Source organism: Protopterus annectens, chromosome 10.part0, assembly GCF_019279795.1.
Source record: "Protopterus annectens isolate FY-2018-M chromosome 10.part0, PAN1.0, whole genome shotgun sequence".
NCBI classification, from domain to species: Eukaryota; Metazoa; Chordata; order Ceratodontiformes; family Protopteridae; genus Protopterus; species Protopterus annectens.
Window position 1 is genome coordinate 287,291,830 of NC_056744.1, and position 17,481 is coordinate 287,309,310.

Consider the following 17,481-nt stretch of genomic DNA (forward strand, 5'->3'; position numbering starts at 1 on the left):
TTTTGGATGACCACCTCCGACTTTATTAATATTTCGTTCGCCATCCCTAACAGAGTTGTTCACCGCCTCGAGGGCTGGCGGTGAATACAAGGTGAACAACTCAGCTTGCGAATCAGTTAACGTCACATGCGAATTATGTAAAATGTTAGTACCAGTCAGCAATGCCGTTAACTGCTTGACAGAAGCAGTCAATTCGGCCACCGCTGCTTCCATTTTTAATGAAAAACTATTCAATACACATAAAACGTTAGTACCAAAAAATTTGAAAAAGTAATATAAAATTGAATATAAAATTTCAACTTTATAAAAAAAAAACAGCACTTTAAGCCGATTCGGAAATCCTATATGCTTGAGACACAACGAAAGTAACATAAAAAAATACCCAATGAATATTGAACTTGTAAAATAAAAACACCACGACCAAACCAACTATTCTGAAACATTTTAATCCACACACTAAGCGCTTTCACCATCAAAACATGGCATCATCAGAGTGAATGGAATCAAACTGTCCCCTTGCTTTTATACATAATAATAAAACAATGTTTCAATTAACCAATACCGTAATTACCTTGTTCTTAAAGAAGCAAGTATCAAACAATTGCATACAGCTCATACCTTAGTGTAATCAATGCTTGTGAATCATATATAGAAAATACATACATATAAAATTATATATATGCATAAAATATAACAAAATTTTATAAAATTGTGTGTTGAAAGTATATATTTGAAATGAATGTATGAAATGTAATTTTTGCCAATACATTTTTGAAGGTGTAGAATTTGTACATCCTGATACAGGAAGGAAGTTTCTCTTTAACATAGAGGCTGATAGTAACAGCATGAATTTAGTGTATTTAGCTCAGTGCTCTCTCTGCAGAGCATCCTATGTGGGTAAAACCAACAGAAGGCTAAGAGAGCGCATCAGGGACTATATGTACTGTTTGAAAAAAGAACTTATAGTGCTGTTGCCAAAACATATTTTATCTTGTGGAGTTGAACATCATTTTCAGTTTAATGTACTAGAAATAGTTAAAGAGGATGTCAGGATGGGTGACATAATTTCAAGAACAGAAGATAGAGAGAGAGCTTGACTGGATAATAAGGCACATGTAGGACAGGGTTTGAATGACCATCTTTCCATTGTTTCCAAGTTGAAAAAATAGAAGACTGCTAAAATGAACACATGAAATAAATTGACATCACTGAATTCTATGATGTTAGCTCTACTTTATTTTATTTTGATTCTATGTTATTTTATGCTTATTTTATATGCATCTTGGATGCATATTTTATTGAGTGCTTTAATAGTGGGGAGGCACTTTGAGTATAGGATTGACTGTGATTTGTTCATTTGAAATTTGACTATTTGCATGAGTATAAAAAGGGGAGGGGGCTGAGTCTGCTTGTTTATGGTCTGATGAAGCAAACAGAAGTTTGTGAAAGTGCTTACCTGTTGTAACTTACTTGCAATAAAGGGATTTTTATCTGGAAATAAGATGTGTGGATTTATAACTTGACCTGGTTTGAGACTGTGAACATTCTGTGGATTTATAACTTGGCTTAGCTTGAGACTGTGAACATTCTGCCATAGCTGCTTCAATATTTGGCTGCATATGTATATTGAAAAGTATATATATATATATATATATATATATATATATATATATATATATATATATATATATATATATTGAAAGGCATGTTAGGGTATTTTTGTGGGGCTAATAATTTTTTAAAATTTCTACATCAAATCTGGGTGAAGTATCTATATTTTTTCTTAGTCTGTGGTTAAGTCTCCATCTTGGCCTTTGAGTGTTCCACAAAAGATCTTTAAGGGAGTAAAGATATATTGATTTAATCACATAGTGGTTAAACTGTGTCTTATTCATTGGTCTATGAATTTTTGAAGCTTAGAAAGGTCAACTCAGGTCTGTTCATGAAGCTAACAGGCTTTATTTCTGTCTCACAGATTTTTGGGGGTTGAGGAGGAAGCAATGGGCATCTATTTCATCTGATCCTGTTTGTCATAATTGAAAGCAGTCTCTCTTGTACTGCTAAAAGAAAGTGACAAACCTAAATGTGATCACCACAGTGATACTCTTGTCAGATTTATTTCCAGTCGATGATATTTAGCTCTACCAGTAAAATGGTTTATGTACTTTCAAGTGTTGCCCGAATTTCAACCATTGCATTGTTGTGAAATAAGTGTGTTTTAAAGGCAATTTTATCATTTTTTTACTCTCCTCTCTATTAGAAGTGTACTTACTTTAAAGTTACAAAATAGTTAAAAAAATAGAAATTTGTGTGTGTGTGGGTGTGTATATATATATATATATATATATATATATATATATATATATATATATATATATATATAAATATGTAAGCAATGTTTTTTTTGTTTTGTGAAATAAAAGACCCATACTCTTTCCAATAAATGCTGTTGAATCTTTCACATCAAACTGCACTACCACCAACTCAAGCAGATGGGTCCTCAGTTTAACTTCCCATCCAAAGGACAGCCCACTCAAGAGTACAGCACTTCCAATATGATACAATACAATATTAGTAATCTAGCTATATGGTATGTTTCAGGTAATATATCTACTATGGGTTAAAAGGCATTCCACTTATTAAATCTGTAAACTGTAAACTGTAAACTTTGATAGAGTGTAGTCTGCTTCCATTTTAATGGAGTTTTCAAGTATGTTTGACAAAAGCCTACTTTAGAAAAAATGGGAGCTTGTCAGCTTTTTAAACACACTTTCAGCTAGTGCCAATGGTACAAAGTAAACTTACTGAAAACCACTATTTATGCCAACAGATTTTGCATTTTACTCCACTTTTCAGCAAACATGAAGTGGGTATATATATGCAAATATGGGTTCATTCCCCACATTAAAAAATAGCTTGAAGTTTACTGAAAGTGGCTTTTCGCAAATTATTTTTAATTTTAATACTTGCTGAAAGTTCCTTCTGTGAATTTATTTATTGTGTTTGGTAACCAAGTAGTTGGGCTGGTTCTGGGACTCTTTTCAGCCACAATCCAGGTACAGAGCACAACATTTTAGACAATGAATTTATAATATATATAATTTGAGATTATGTATTATATACAAGAACATGCAGCAAAAAGTGAATTACAGTATATGAGTATTATGATCAAAATAATTCCTTTAAAACATAACTCTTAATCAGCTCAAAGTTGCTCTTTGTCTATAAGATATTAATATAGTTTATCAACATGTTTATGTGTGAAAAAAAATCTCGACAATTGGATGGGAAATAGGAAATTCACTCTGGGGATCACTTCTGTGGCTCTGCTAGACAGGGGTGCAGGAAAATAACTTTCTTGGGTGGCGAAAGCCAGGGAACTTTTTTGGCTAGGCCTATATAGGCCCCAGGGCCAATAGCTTAGTACCTACCTATGAACCTATGTCTTTTGTGAAAAATGTGTTATGCTATATTTTGTTGACTCTACTTGAGTAACATTCTTGTATGCATTTATTTTGATAAGCATGTAGTCAAAGTCAAGGAAATAAAAATGTAAAACAAAAATGATGTTGTTAATGCAATCACAAAAAAGGAAACAAAGAAAAAATAAATTTTTCAAAACTGAATCACTGTAATAAGAGTATCTAGTAGGTGGTAACAGTATTGTTAGTTTTGATATGAGTGGAAACTGATAATCACATGCAAATAAAGCCAAATATATTTGCTTAGAAGAAATACTAGATGTGTCATGGTGTCCTGTGAATTGTAAGGTTTTACCTCTTTTGCCTTGCTGAGACCTAGCCAAAGCTTGAATCTTTTCACAAAGAACTCGATCATCTCATAGTCCTGAGGTTCAATGGCTGGGCGGTACATCTCAGCCTGGACATCCCTGTAACTTTGAACCACGACTGCGTAAATGAGGCTCCTGCCAATCCATGACAGACATATAATGTAACTGAGGAAATAAACTGGACCAAGCACTGGGTTCTGTTGTGTAACCTCTTGAAGATTTGCTGCCCCACACAGTAAAGAGATCAGCCAGTAGAATGTGAGCGGTATGGTGCTGAAGTCTTGTACAGATGAAGAAAACACCTAAGAAGACAGAATGGAGATGAATATAATGCCAATGTAATACATTAAGTATCTGTACTGTTTTATTTTATTTATTTATTAATATTTTTGATATCAGAATGATAATTACATTCTGCATTGGTTATGTGCATCCTGTCTGCAAAACACCACCTGAATGAATATTTTTTTATCACTCTTCTTTCAGTATATCCTCAGACATCTTTACTGGTTAGCTCTGTACATGAACATTTACCACAGCAAGTGATTATTTTGAAGAATTATGAATGGTGCATCTACTTTGCATATTTTCCTTCATTTGCATTTAAAGCAGATATATAGCATGTTTGAATAACATGTGCACCCATATTTATCAACTGGAATTTGTCACGGCTTTGTTTATTGCACATCATTAACCATTTGCAATCTCAAAAAAAAAATCACAATTTTGAGTCGTGCAGTCAGTGGTGCAGTCAGTACCCTCCTTACACTATCCTTAATGGATGCCTGTGCCCCCACAACTCCACTACTTAATTATTCTAACTCTGAGGTTGCACCCTCAAAAAAATATCAAATCCTTTTTTCATAGTTGTGTAACCTCTAAGCCAGACTTTTGAGTTTTTACTTCTTTTCATTTGTTTTCCATTCAACATGTTGATTACCAAAATTGGCTATGGAACCCCTAAGTATTCTGTGTGCACAGCAGTGCACTGGAATTATGTAAACCTTCATATTCTGCAACCTTACTGGGAAATATTATGTGAAAGACATTAACTGCTGTACATTTCATATAATCCTTATTAATGTTTCTTCTTCTTCCTTTTCTGAATGCTTCCTTTTTGAGGCTGTTTCGATATTGTTTTGGCTATATCAAGTCTGCAACTCTACATATCTTCATTAATTTTAGGAAAACAAAATAACGAATCCAATCCAACTTTCTATTTCTGGTAATGGACTTTTTCAGGACTAGCTATCTTGCATCACTGACTTGGTCTTTTAGTTCAATGACTTTTTTATAGTTATTATAAGCAAGACTGTCTATTTTTTTCATATTGCTAAAGAAAAAAAACTTAAAGCCCTTACTCAGTGATCCAAGTTAATGAAATAGATAGGGCAAATGTGGGTAGGAATGTACAGCCAGAGAGAGAAACAGGCAGATAGTAAATACAGTAAATCTGCTACAGCCTGACTGGAAGCACTAAAGGACATTGAAGGACCAATTCAGCTAACCAGCCAAGATCATAGTAATGATTAGAGGCCTGTTTCATGGGACATGAGTTATCTCTGTTTATTCTTCCACCCAATGAGATTCCTTAGTCCCTCCTTCTCTGCTGGATCTCCAAATCAGTATCTTTTAGGAACTCTGTCACCACAATCCTGAAACTGTATATAATTTTTTAAATTTACTGGAATACATACTTTCATTACCTGTGATGTAGTATGCAGTAGCTGATGGTTTCAAACAATAACATGAGATGCATCTCCATAACATTTCCTTCTTTAAGGTGCCTGACTATGCTGTTCCTTCTTTTACATGTATTGACAAATTCATCTGTAACTTATACCAACTACAACTCAATTGAAAATAAAATATTGTTGTCAAACTGTGCATGCTTTGGTACACTACCTAGGAACAGCCTCTCATACTCCCTGCTAATTAAATAAACCCCCTCTGAGATAGCACAATAATGGGGAAAGGGCACATTTCCCAACCCTGTTATTACTACAGTCTCAAGCAATTGTTGACAATCTGGTTTGACAACATACACACACACACACACACACACACACACACACAGATATATCACGGTAGCAAAAAATGGGTTAAATCACATAACCACATGCACATAGCTAGAAGACAAGACTGTTGAAAATTGAAAATCATCTCCTTAAATTACATCATTCTAAAATAATTTAGTAAGACAAATTGCCAAGTGTGTATGTTTCTTAAGTGCAAATCACAGGTTATGTAACTACATATTTAATTCTTAATTGTCTAATTGAATTCTGATTTTATTTAAAAAGTTGGTATCCATTTGCTCAAGTGGAAATGAAACAGATTGAACAGAAGATCTGAGAAGCTCAGTGTGATGCACCACACATGCTGTTATGGTTGCCAGATTTTTAGACATCTAAAGTGAGGAACAGTGTGGACAAATATATTATTTCACAGTAGGTGTGGCTAATAATGTACTGTAATATCCTGAAGGAATTAACAGAAATAAGCGGAGGATCCGGAGGGCCTCCAGGAGCCAAGGGATTCTTGATGCACTGTGATACATTTTAGAGCTTTCTGTTCCAAACTTTTGATCCATTGAAGTGATAGCCTGAACAAAAATCATGAGCAAATAAAATAATTCAGTTCTACTTTTCCTTTCAAGGATGAAGTAAGCTGTGCCCAACATTTAATGTTCGAAGCTGAAAAAACAGTAGTTCCCAATAAAGTGAAAAGGCAAATGATTCAGAAAATATTAACTGATTTATATCCTGGAATAGTGAAGTGCAAAGAAAGAGCAAAACTTACATTGTAGTGGTCTTGCATGTCTTCAGATGGAGGCAGTTAGTGCTTGGCCATGCTGTCTCAGTGTATACCACAATAAGTGAAAGGAAGAGATGACAGCATAGCCAGTAAAGAACACGCTTGGAGGAGAGTGGGAAAAGATTTGTCGCAGTTCAAAGAAGCAAAGTTTCTCATACATTACTCAAAGTTGCATGAAAAAACAAACTGACAAACACAACATATGCAAGCATAATTTATGTGTTAAAATCTGCATTCAAGAAAGTGGATAACTGATGTAGTTAAATCTAACAATAACGGACAGTACAAAGGCAAATAATTCAGAAGTGCTGCACATAATGTTCATCAACTGAATAAGCTCTATTATTTTCTGCTGGATGTTATTGGGATCATCTTTCCTATCACTGCATTGTAGGCTAAGTTAAACAATAGTACAGGTATTGCATTTCACTTAGTGAATGAAAGTACACACCTATGAAATGGCATCCCTTACGAGTATCACATCAGAAAACCCATGATACCGCATAATACACAAACAAAACATGCTTTAGTTAGGATGTTGCTGATATTGCTTATTACATTGAAGAACTGGGTGATGCAGTGGTGCAGTGGTTAATGTTGTCACCTCACAGCAAGAGGTTCTCCAGTTCGATTCTCAGCTGGGGTGCCTTCTGTGTGAAGTTTGCATGTTCTCCCTGCATTTGCATGGGTTTCCTCCAGGTACTCCGGTCTCCTCCTACATTCTAAAGACGTGCGTCTGGAGCATTTCTCCCCCGGGCCTCTGCTGAAAACAGGCTCTGTGGAACCTAGTCGGACTTTCCCGGTCAAATGTTAAATAAATAAAAAAATAAAATAAAAAAACTGTATGTGTGAACTCGTAAAATACTTCCTTCAATACATGTAACAAAAGTGTAGTCTCCAAGCAACCCAGCACAAGCATCCATCACAGATCAAAATTACCCCTTTAAGTAGACTCACTAGATCAGTGAATAGGTAATTATGGTATTTCTAATATGCTCTGAGAGTTACATGGCAATATTGCAAAATGTGCTATAGTCAACTAATGAATACATTTTGTTTTTTTTATTTGTTAATCTGCCAGTCATTACAACATCTTTCTTAGGTGACATGTCTGGTTAAATGATTTGTTCAAAATCAGGAACTAGACCAATGGAGTCTGAGAGAATGGAACTAAGCAATGGACTGCAGGATGACATTCAGTAGTAACTCCTGGTGTTAACTGGCTAAGAAGAGAAGCCATTGGAATGGATCTATGGCTTGGGTGAATGTACACTGCTACTACTACAGTTTGCTCCTGCCATTTCCAAGAGCCAACTTTTGACTGTCCTGTCAGCAGAAAGTTCTGCTAAAAAGAAAAGACTTATCAACTGATCTTTCTGGGCCACTCAAAATTGTACAAAATCCGCAGGAGGAATTTTATTAAAGACTAAAACTGATTACTTCATACTGGATTTTGTGTGAACTATTACTAACCATCTAATTTGCGAAATCCTCTCTGAAAAGGGGCATTACATAGAACTGCACCTGAATCCATGGGAAGACTGCCTTAAAGATGTATTGTGTTTACTAAAGAAGATCAGCTACTTTTCTTGTATATAAATTTTGTGTTGCAAAGAAAAGCAAATGCTTTCTATTTTTCATTTACCTCATACATAAAAATGAAATTAAACAGTAGTAGTTGCCTTCAGACTCATCAGCTATTATGTTTGAGTTACAGATACCGAAGTGTCAGAAAACAATAGATACAACTCAGTGCTTTAGGCTTAGACTGACAGCCAGTGTCAGAATAAAATGTCTGAATCATTAAGCCAGCCATGAGCACTCATCTGCTTGTGCTGCTGGTTTGCTTTTGGGAGTTGACAGCTAAACCACACACATATTCGGAGAACCTGATGGTATTAAGTAGATATACGTACATGTAGCTTCTCTATCAGAACTGCACCTCCTGATCAGTGTCTGCCCTCAGTCTTTGTGTCAAGGCTGGTTGTTCACATTCAGGACTTTTTTTACTTTAATTTTATTTCTATGCATGCACATTTGTATGGATTATAGTATACATCAGTCATTGGAGATACTCTCTTAGGTCCAGGTGTAATCTATTTACAATGGTGAAAATAAAACCTGGAATTTCTTTACACAGGAAACAAAACCAGCAAACTTTTGTTCAATATGATTTCTACTAATTTACAGTTCATCTCAAGATCCATGGCTAAGCACTCAAGTAAGACTTCAGTAATTGGGCATATATGTATCTGTGAACGTCTGAATACAGAATGTGGTGCCATCTTTTGGCATGCTGAGTAGGCTGCACAGAAGTTTGCAATGTTTTCTATTACACCATGCCAGTACAGCCTTGCTAAAATTATAGATTTGGTTTTGTCCTTTCCAAACTGTCTTCACAGAATATGTCTATGTGTCAGTTTTATCACAAGCATTTCAAAAGGTTCCAACACTAGCAGGTTATTCTAGTAGTTCTTTCTCTTTATTCACCCTGTACAGCAAATCATTGTTCAGCAAAAAATAAGGGAATGGGATTGGCCCGTCTGGTCATCTGCTCCTACTTTTATTGTGTATTTATTTTCCCTGAGTGTGCTTAAAGTGCCGTGCTCCTGTGCTTCTTTGTTATTCTTATTACTTCTTACAAGTTTGAAGACATTTTTTACTGAATAAAGGTGTAACAGCTTTTTTAAAATAAGAGGCATTGAGCATTCCACTCCTGTTATATTTATCTGTGTGTGTGTGTGTGTGTGTGTGTGTGTGTGTGTGTGTGTGTGTGTGTGTGTGTGTGTGTGTGTGTGTGTGTGTGTGTGTGTGTAAATCTTGGAAATCAGTAACACTTTGGTAAGTACACTGACATGAAGTAGAAGGTATATAAATATAAATACTTCTTCCCTTATTTCTTATCCTACATAAAACAACTAATGTCAGTGACTTTCTCCTGATTTTGATGTTTGCAAGCCCTTTACTTTCACCTCAGTAACTTCTGACTGAGTTTGCTTATCGGAGACCATCCATGTGCAACTAACAGTGGGCAAGACTGCTTTTCAGTTTATAGCATCCTACAGACCACCCTCTCAAAGTCAGGAATCCCACTCGGCTTTCCTGAAAACATTGGAGAACATGAAGATCTCTCCGAACACCATTATATTGGGCGACTTCAACTACCCAAACATTGACTGTGAGCACTGCTCAAGCCCCAGCACCTTAGCCCAAAGGTTCCTGGAAATTATAAACTCAAATGCTATGGAACAACTAGTCACCACTCCCACAAGAGGGGACAACATACTACACCTGATCATTACCAACATGGGGACTCTATGCTCTACACCAGAAGTATATCCCTCATTGGTAAATTCAGACCATAAATTAATTTCACTGGATATCCACATCCCGACCCCACCCCCAGCCCAGAAAACCACAGTGAAAAACTTCTCAAAAGCGAACTTCTCACTTCTCAAAACCGAAGTGGAATCCTTCAAGGCCCCAGGGCCAGTGGAAACTATGGCCCAAACTGCAGAATCCTATATAAACGCATTCTATGGATATCTCCAGGAATGCATGGATCATGCTATTCCAAACAAAACCAAGACCCAATCATCCAAAGGCAGGCGTCCAGTCTGGTGGACCCCTGCCATAAATAAACTGTACAACAGAAGGAGGAAGCTACTACATGATAGAGCAAAATCCCTAATAGAGAAGGCATCTCTGATCAGTACTACCAAAAAATTATGATCCCTCATAAAATCCGCCAAGGCCAGCTTCGAGAGAAAAATTGCACAGGACACCAAAGACAATCATAAGGCTTTTTTCAGTTATGTTAGGAACCGCGGATGCAACTCCCAGACTTGTTCTGAGTTGATTCTAAACGACAAAAAATACACTGAACCCACAGACATCGCCAATATCCTGGCAGACAGGTTCAGTGCAAACTTCTCCACCCCCTCCCCCCCAAAAGAGCAAGTATCTATTCCAGCAGAAGGCTGCCTCCCAAACATCTCTGATGCTCAGGTGAAGGCTGCCCTCTCCAAAGCAAAAAACACTGCTTCCATGGGACCAGATGGCATCCCAGGTTGCGTCCTACATGAACTCCAAGAGGAACTAATCCCTCAAATAAAACAGCTATACAATCTCAGCCTCACTACAGGATATGTGCCCACAGAATGGCGTACAGCAACAGTGGTCCCACTCCACAAAGGTGGAGCCTCTACGGACCCTGGAAACTATTGCCCCATAAGCCTGACTAGCTTAGTCTGCAAGACTATGGACAGGATCATCATGGAGCTCATAAACAAAGACATTGGGGACCTACAGACACTAGATCCTACCCAGTTTGGCTTTGTCAAGGGCAGATCCTGCCTTTTGAACCTGGTTGACTTCTTCGAAACAGTCACCAAAGCCTGGACCTTGCAAAGGCATTTGACACAATACCCCACTCGGGCATCATAGATAAGCTATCCAGCTTAAATATAAACCCCTATGTCACAAGATGGGTCGCAAACTGGCTCAAAGACAGAACCCACAGAGTGAGAGTTGCTGGAGCCATGTCAGACTCAAAACCGGTCACAAGTGGCATCCCACAGGGTTCTGTCCTGGGACCACTCTTGTTCGGTATATACTTTTCCGAGGTACAGGCAAACGTGGGAGGACTATGGCTCACCAAGTTCACAGACGACTGCAAAACTGGGCGCCATAATCAACTCTCCAGCTGACACAAACATCCTTCAAAAAGGTCTCACAGAGACAGATAACTGATGCCAGCACCATGGTTTAAAGTTAAATGCCAAAAAATGTGTAGTCATACCCTTTGTCAAAAACAATGTGCCCACAAATTACCACATAGGCGGAAACCCATTAAGTACAGAGAAAGTTATTAGGGACCTGGGGACCCAAGTTGATAGCAATCTGTCCTTTGAAAACCACATTGCCAAAGTGGTTAGAAAGACCTTCTACATAGCCCACCTCATCACAAAGGGTTTCACATCTAGATCAAGAGAGGTAATCGTGCCCCTTTATTCATCCCTCATCAGGCCCATCATAGAATACAATGCCCCTTTTGGGATGTACCTTACCCGACACCTGCAGCAATTAGAAAGACGCCAAAAGTATCTCACCAAGAGGATCAAGGGTCTCAAACAGATGCCATATGCTGCTCGGTTAAAAAAACTCCAGCTCTACTCAGTTGCATACCGCCTACTTGAGGCGATCTATGCCTGACATACAAAGCTATGTCAAATCCAGAATTAATGGACGTGCTCCACCTCAGTAAATCTAAATCCCTTAGAGCCACACGCTCGAGGGACTTGAACCTCAGCACAGAAATAAATAGAACTTGCTGGAGGGACAGGTTCATAACCCAGAGGCTCCCTTCGCTCTGAAATAGAATTCCAGTTCATGTGAGGCAGAGCACCTCACTGAATCTCTTCAAGAAGAATCTCGATAGGTGGATGGGGGATCGTAGGTTTGTCCCAGGGATTACTCCTGTGACACTATTAGACAGAGGCACAGTAAACTAAACCTTAAAAAGGGCACAGTATACTCAAATCAAGGGGTGGTGTAAGCCATACAGAATCGGGCTAGGCTTATAATTGCCCCAGGGCAGATAACCTAGTATGAACCTATGAACCTATAAACCTATGACTCTTTAAATACCTGCTGTTGGGAGTCCTGTTTCTGACTAGTCCTCTGCTTTGACTTTATTGAATAGAAACTTGTGATTCTATTCAGGTTTCCTTTCTTGTCTTTGTGAGTTTGTTACTACTGGTCTTTCTGTCTGTCTCCATGCAGACATTTTCATTATTTTGATGGATGGCTTCTTCTGACAAGATTCCACAGCATGCACTAGGAATTCTTTCCATTCACTTTCTGCACTGTCTTCTATTTATTTTCCCTGAGTGTGCTTAAAGTACCATGCTCCTGTGCTTCTTTGTTATTCTTATTGCTTCTTACAAGTTTGAAGACATTTTTTACTGAATGGGTGTAACAGCTATTTTAAAATAAGAGGCATTGAGCATTCCACTCCTGTTGTATTTATGTATTTATCTGTGTGTGTGTGTGTGTGTGTGTGTGTGTGTGTGTGTGTGTGTGTGTGTGTGTGCGCGCGCAAATCTTGGAAATCGGTAACACTTTGGTAAGTACACTGACATGAAGTAGAAGGTATATAAATATAAATACTTCTTCCCTTATTTCTTATCCTACATAAAACAACTAATTCCAGTGACTTTCCCCTGATTTTGATGTTTGCAAGCCCTTTACTTTCAGCTCAGTAACTTCTGACTCTTTAAATACCTGCTGTTGGGAGTCCTGTTTCTGACTAGTCCTCTGCTTTGACTTTATTGAGGAGAAACTTGTGATTCTATTCAGGTTTCCTTTCTTGTCTTTGTGAGTTTGTTACTACTGGTCTTTCTGTCTGTCTCCATGTAGACATTTTCATTATTTTGACGAATGGCTTCTTCTGACAAGATTCCATAGCATGCACTAGGAATTCTTTCCATTCACTTTCTGCACTGTCTTCTTTCACTAACTTAACCACTGGGGCTTTCTGACAAGACTAAGTAACAGGTTTCTAATAGCACACGGATTATTGTATCATGAGTAGTCAAAGCCAGATTTTAGTTTCCTTTGAAATATCTATATCCATTCCTTTCTATTAGGGCCATGCATTTTAAAAAGTGGGCCAGGATACTAATACCCCTACCTCTTTTTACTATGGGTATATTTAGGATTGTGTATTCTTGACAAAAAGTCAGGCTTCTGTTACTCCCCTGCATTTTTGTTAGGGATATAGTCTGACCATAGAGTAAGTGTACCCCCCCCCCCCCACAGTTTTCACAGAACCTTGAAATTAAAGTATGCACTAGAATGGATACTAAAGCTACAGGAAGTTGCACTTTAATCAAGAAAGTCTGAATTTCTATGTGTAATAGGAAACTCCTTTCTGTATCCATGATCACAATTTACTTCCACTTTCCTTTTGCCATTTGTTTTTTCTACAGACATAATGTTACTTAACAAGTATAACTATGCTCTCAGAATCTATATGTCTCTACAATTCCTTCCTTTCTGTCCAATAGTGTCTTTCAGTTGGCTAGCTTGGTAGTGACACAGAGACAATATGCTCATTTCACTATTCAAGCAGTTTCTTTATTGCATCCCACTGGCACATTCACATTATCATCATGTTGGTTATAAATCACATTTGCGTTATGCACATTCCTAATGGAAGAGTTTTTAATAATGCACCCCAGTTTTTCCACATCTGAAACAGAATATTTCAGTTACTGATATTTTTTTTGAGTTCACAAACGTCTGTAAATTCTTAGTTAGAGGCTTTTGCTCATCTGTAAATTGTGTTCTATTGGTTATTAGCCTTTTAGTTAGCAAATTTAGCTTATAAGTACTCTTAGGGTTACTCTGAAAAGGTGATTTGTGAAAATTACTTGGCTTTTCTCTTTTGAAGGTATCTGCTGCTTGAATGTCTACTGCTTTTGATCTAACCACAGGTGTTAAACTTAGTTGAAATCTAACACCCACTCTACCTATTTGGATCTACTTGAGTCTGTCAAGATACATCTTAACACCATGGTTTTGGTGGACTTTACCATCCATTGATAGGGTAAATTATTCATGCTCAAACTCACTTGCCCAAAGGTTCCTTGACTTTAACTTCAATGCCCTGGACCAGCTGGTTGACACCCCCACAAGGTGTGCCAACATCCTGGATCTGGTGCTTACCAATATGGGAAACCAGTGTAGCACCTCCCTGTGAGGTCTTCCATGGTGAGATCTGACTACAAATCAGTCTCATTCAAAGTAACTATCACATCTGCCCCCCCCACCCCACCCCAGCAGCAACTAAACTAAAAAACTTCTCCAGAGCAGATTATCAGATTATAACCTCTTACAGGATGGTCTAAATACCTTAACTGCATCTCCCCCTCTGATGGAACTAGCAACTATGCAGAGTTTTACACCAATGCTTTATATAAACACTTGCATAACTGCATTGACATGGCCGTACCTGATAGGACCAAAACAAGCTCCTCAAGGAAGAGCAAACCTGCCTGGTGGACAACTGCCATTAACAGACTTTACAATAAAAGGAAGAAATTGCTGTCTAAGAGTAAGGGAGAATGAGCCCTAAACTGGAAACACTGCCTCCTCAGCTTAAACAAGCAAATAAGACTTCTTGTGAAGTCCTCCAAATCAAATGACTAAGCCAAATTAGCTTCCTCAACTAAGAACAGCCATAAGGAATTCTTTAGTTACATCCGTAACCTAAAATGAAAGGGCCAAATTTGAGCCAAATTGGTAGTTAATGATACCATATGTACTGAGAAGTCAGTAGTACCACATGTACTGAGCCTGTGGACATAGCTAACCAGTTGGCCGAAAGGTTCTGTGAAAACTTCACTCCCCTGTTTCTGCCACACGTTCCCCATGACATCCCTACCACCTATCCATTACCTTGTATATCTAAAGAGCAAGTCATAAATGCCCTCTCTAAGGCCAAAATACAGCATCTCTGGGACCTGATAACATCCCAGGCTGCATCCTTCATGTGCTCCAACAAGAATTAGCAACACCATTGGGTACTCTTTTCAATCATAGTCTAAGTGCTGGCTTCTTCTCAGCTGAATGGAAAATGGCCACTGTTATTCCCTTGCACAAAGGTGGTGTTTCCACTGACCCCGGGAACTATAGACCTATTACCCTGACTAGCCTTATCTGCAAGGCCATGGAGAGAATCATCATGGATCTCATCAACAAAGATATAGGTAATCTCCAAACACTTGACCCTACTCAGTTTGGATTTGTCAAAGAGAGATCATGCCTGTTAAACCTGGTGCACTTCTTTGAGACAGTCACCAAGGCCCTGGACAAGGGGATATCTGTGCATACTCAGCCAAGGCTTTTGACACTATCCCCCACTCAGGCATCATTGACAAACTCACGCAGCTAGGTATCAGCCCTTATATCATTAGATGGTTTGTTAACTAGCTCACTGATAGAACATATACAATCAAAATAGGGGAATTTACCTTCAGCAGCAGACCTGTAACCAGTGGTGTTCCACAAGGATCAGTCCTGTGACCTCTACTGTTTGGAATCTATTTCTCTGAAGTACAAGCAAAAATTAAAAGTCTGTGGCTGATAAAGTTTGCTGATGACGCAAATTGGGAGAGGTCATTGAATCTCCAAATGATGTTAACATCCTACAAGAGTGTCTTATACAAACAAATGACTGGTGCCGAAGGCATGGCCTTAAACTCAGTGCAAAAAATATGTTATCATCCCTTTCAGTAAGAGTAATATTCTTGCTATCTACCACATCAGTAGCAATACCATAAGTACGCACTCAGTGGTGAGAGACCTGGGTACACAGGTTGACAGCAATCTTACCTTTGATTACCATGTCTCCACAGGTTCCCTATAAAGTAAGTGAACGCTTAATATACTGAAATGCTGTTTAATTGACAGCTAAATGTTGAAACGGCAAAATCCCAAAGACATGGAGCAGCGATTTTTTTTCCAGGGGAAAAAAAATTCACTGGGCCATTTTTGGGACTTTGCCATTTCCTCCACTATGGTGCAATCTCAGGGTTGGTATATTTAAGTAGGGGGGTGTGGGGGGCACAGCCCCCCATTTTATTTTGTGTTTGTTTTTTTTTCGGATCAGCAATTTTTTTCCATGGGAAAAAAAATCACTGTTCTGTTTGATCGGAATTTTGTGTTTTCATTTTTTTTTGGGTCGATTATACAGCGTTCACTATTTTAAGTGTTCGCTGTTATAATATAGACCCGTCTCCACAGTGGTAAGAAGGGCATTCTGTATTGCTCATTTCATAAGTAAGGGCATTGCCTCAAGGAAAAAAAGAAGTTATAACCTCCTTGTACTCTTCCCTCATCAGGGCAATAATTGAGTACAATGCTCCTTTTGGTATGTACCTTTCCAAGCACCTGCAACAACTGGAGAGAGCACAAAGGTTCCCCACAAGGAAAATTCAAGGTCTTCAGCATCTGTCCTATGTGGATCATCTGAAATCACTGTCACTTTATTCTGTTTCACACAGACTACTCAGAGGCACTCTCTGCCTTGTATATAAGGCAATCTCTGACCCTGTTTTATTGGGAATGCTGCATATCCACAAGTCAAATGGTACATGGGTTACTTGCTTTACAGACCTTAAACTGGTATGTGACATTAATAAAAACTACTGGAGGGATAGATTTGTCTCCCAGATGTTACCATACCTTTGGAACAGACTCACAATTCATGTCAAAGAGAACACCTCATTGACCCTCTTCAAATGCAAGCTAGATTACCTTTATCATCAATTTCTTCCTTTGCTTTTCCACTTCTACTCAGTTTTCTCATATAGTCCACTTCCTACCTCTATGTCAGACTTATTCTTCCTTAGATAAACATAACTGTCTTCTCCCCAATAACTCTCTGTATCTACCTCTTAACCATATTTCTCCTATCTCTGTTCTCTTAAACTAGTCTCTCCTGCTGCTCCTTACTTATAACTTTGTTCTAGAATCTCTTCATCCTTCTAAATACTTCCTTCCCACAGTGATTGACCGTTGGGGAATTCAAAAAAAAAAAAAAAATTGTTCTACTGTCTTATATCACATACGCTTTTCTACTTTGAAGCACATATTATTATTTTTTATGACTAGTATTGCTAATTGAACTTTTATGTCTTTAAACTGAATTATTAATGTGATGTATGTTTTATGTGGAGCTTTTCTCCCCGGGCCTCTACTGAAAATGGACATATATCCAGTTAGACTAGCCCGGTCAACAAATGTAAAATAAAATAAAAATAAAAAAAATAAATAGATGATTGGACAGGTAACTGTAAATTCACCCC

At 38.0% G+C, this 17,481-nt stretch overlaps 1 protein-coding gene across 1 annotated transcript in view; it reads right to left on the minus strand.

The window, feature by feature from the left end:
• The window catches only part of LOC122814129 (polycystin-1-like), a 1,441,736-nt gene that overhangs the window by 44,611 nt on the left and 1,379,644 nt on the right, over positions 1 to 17,481 (minus strand). Inside the window, 1 exon segment of the mRNA XM_044086744.1 lies at positions 3,778 to 4,092. Within this exon segment, the coding sequence (XP_043942679.1) occupies positions 3,778 to 4,092 (315 nt within the window).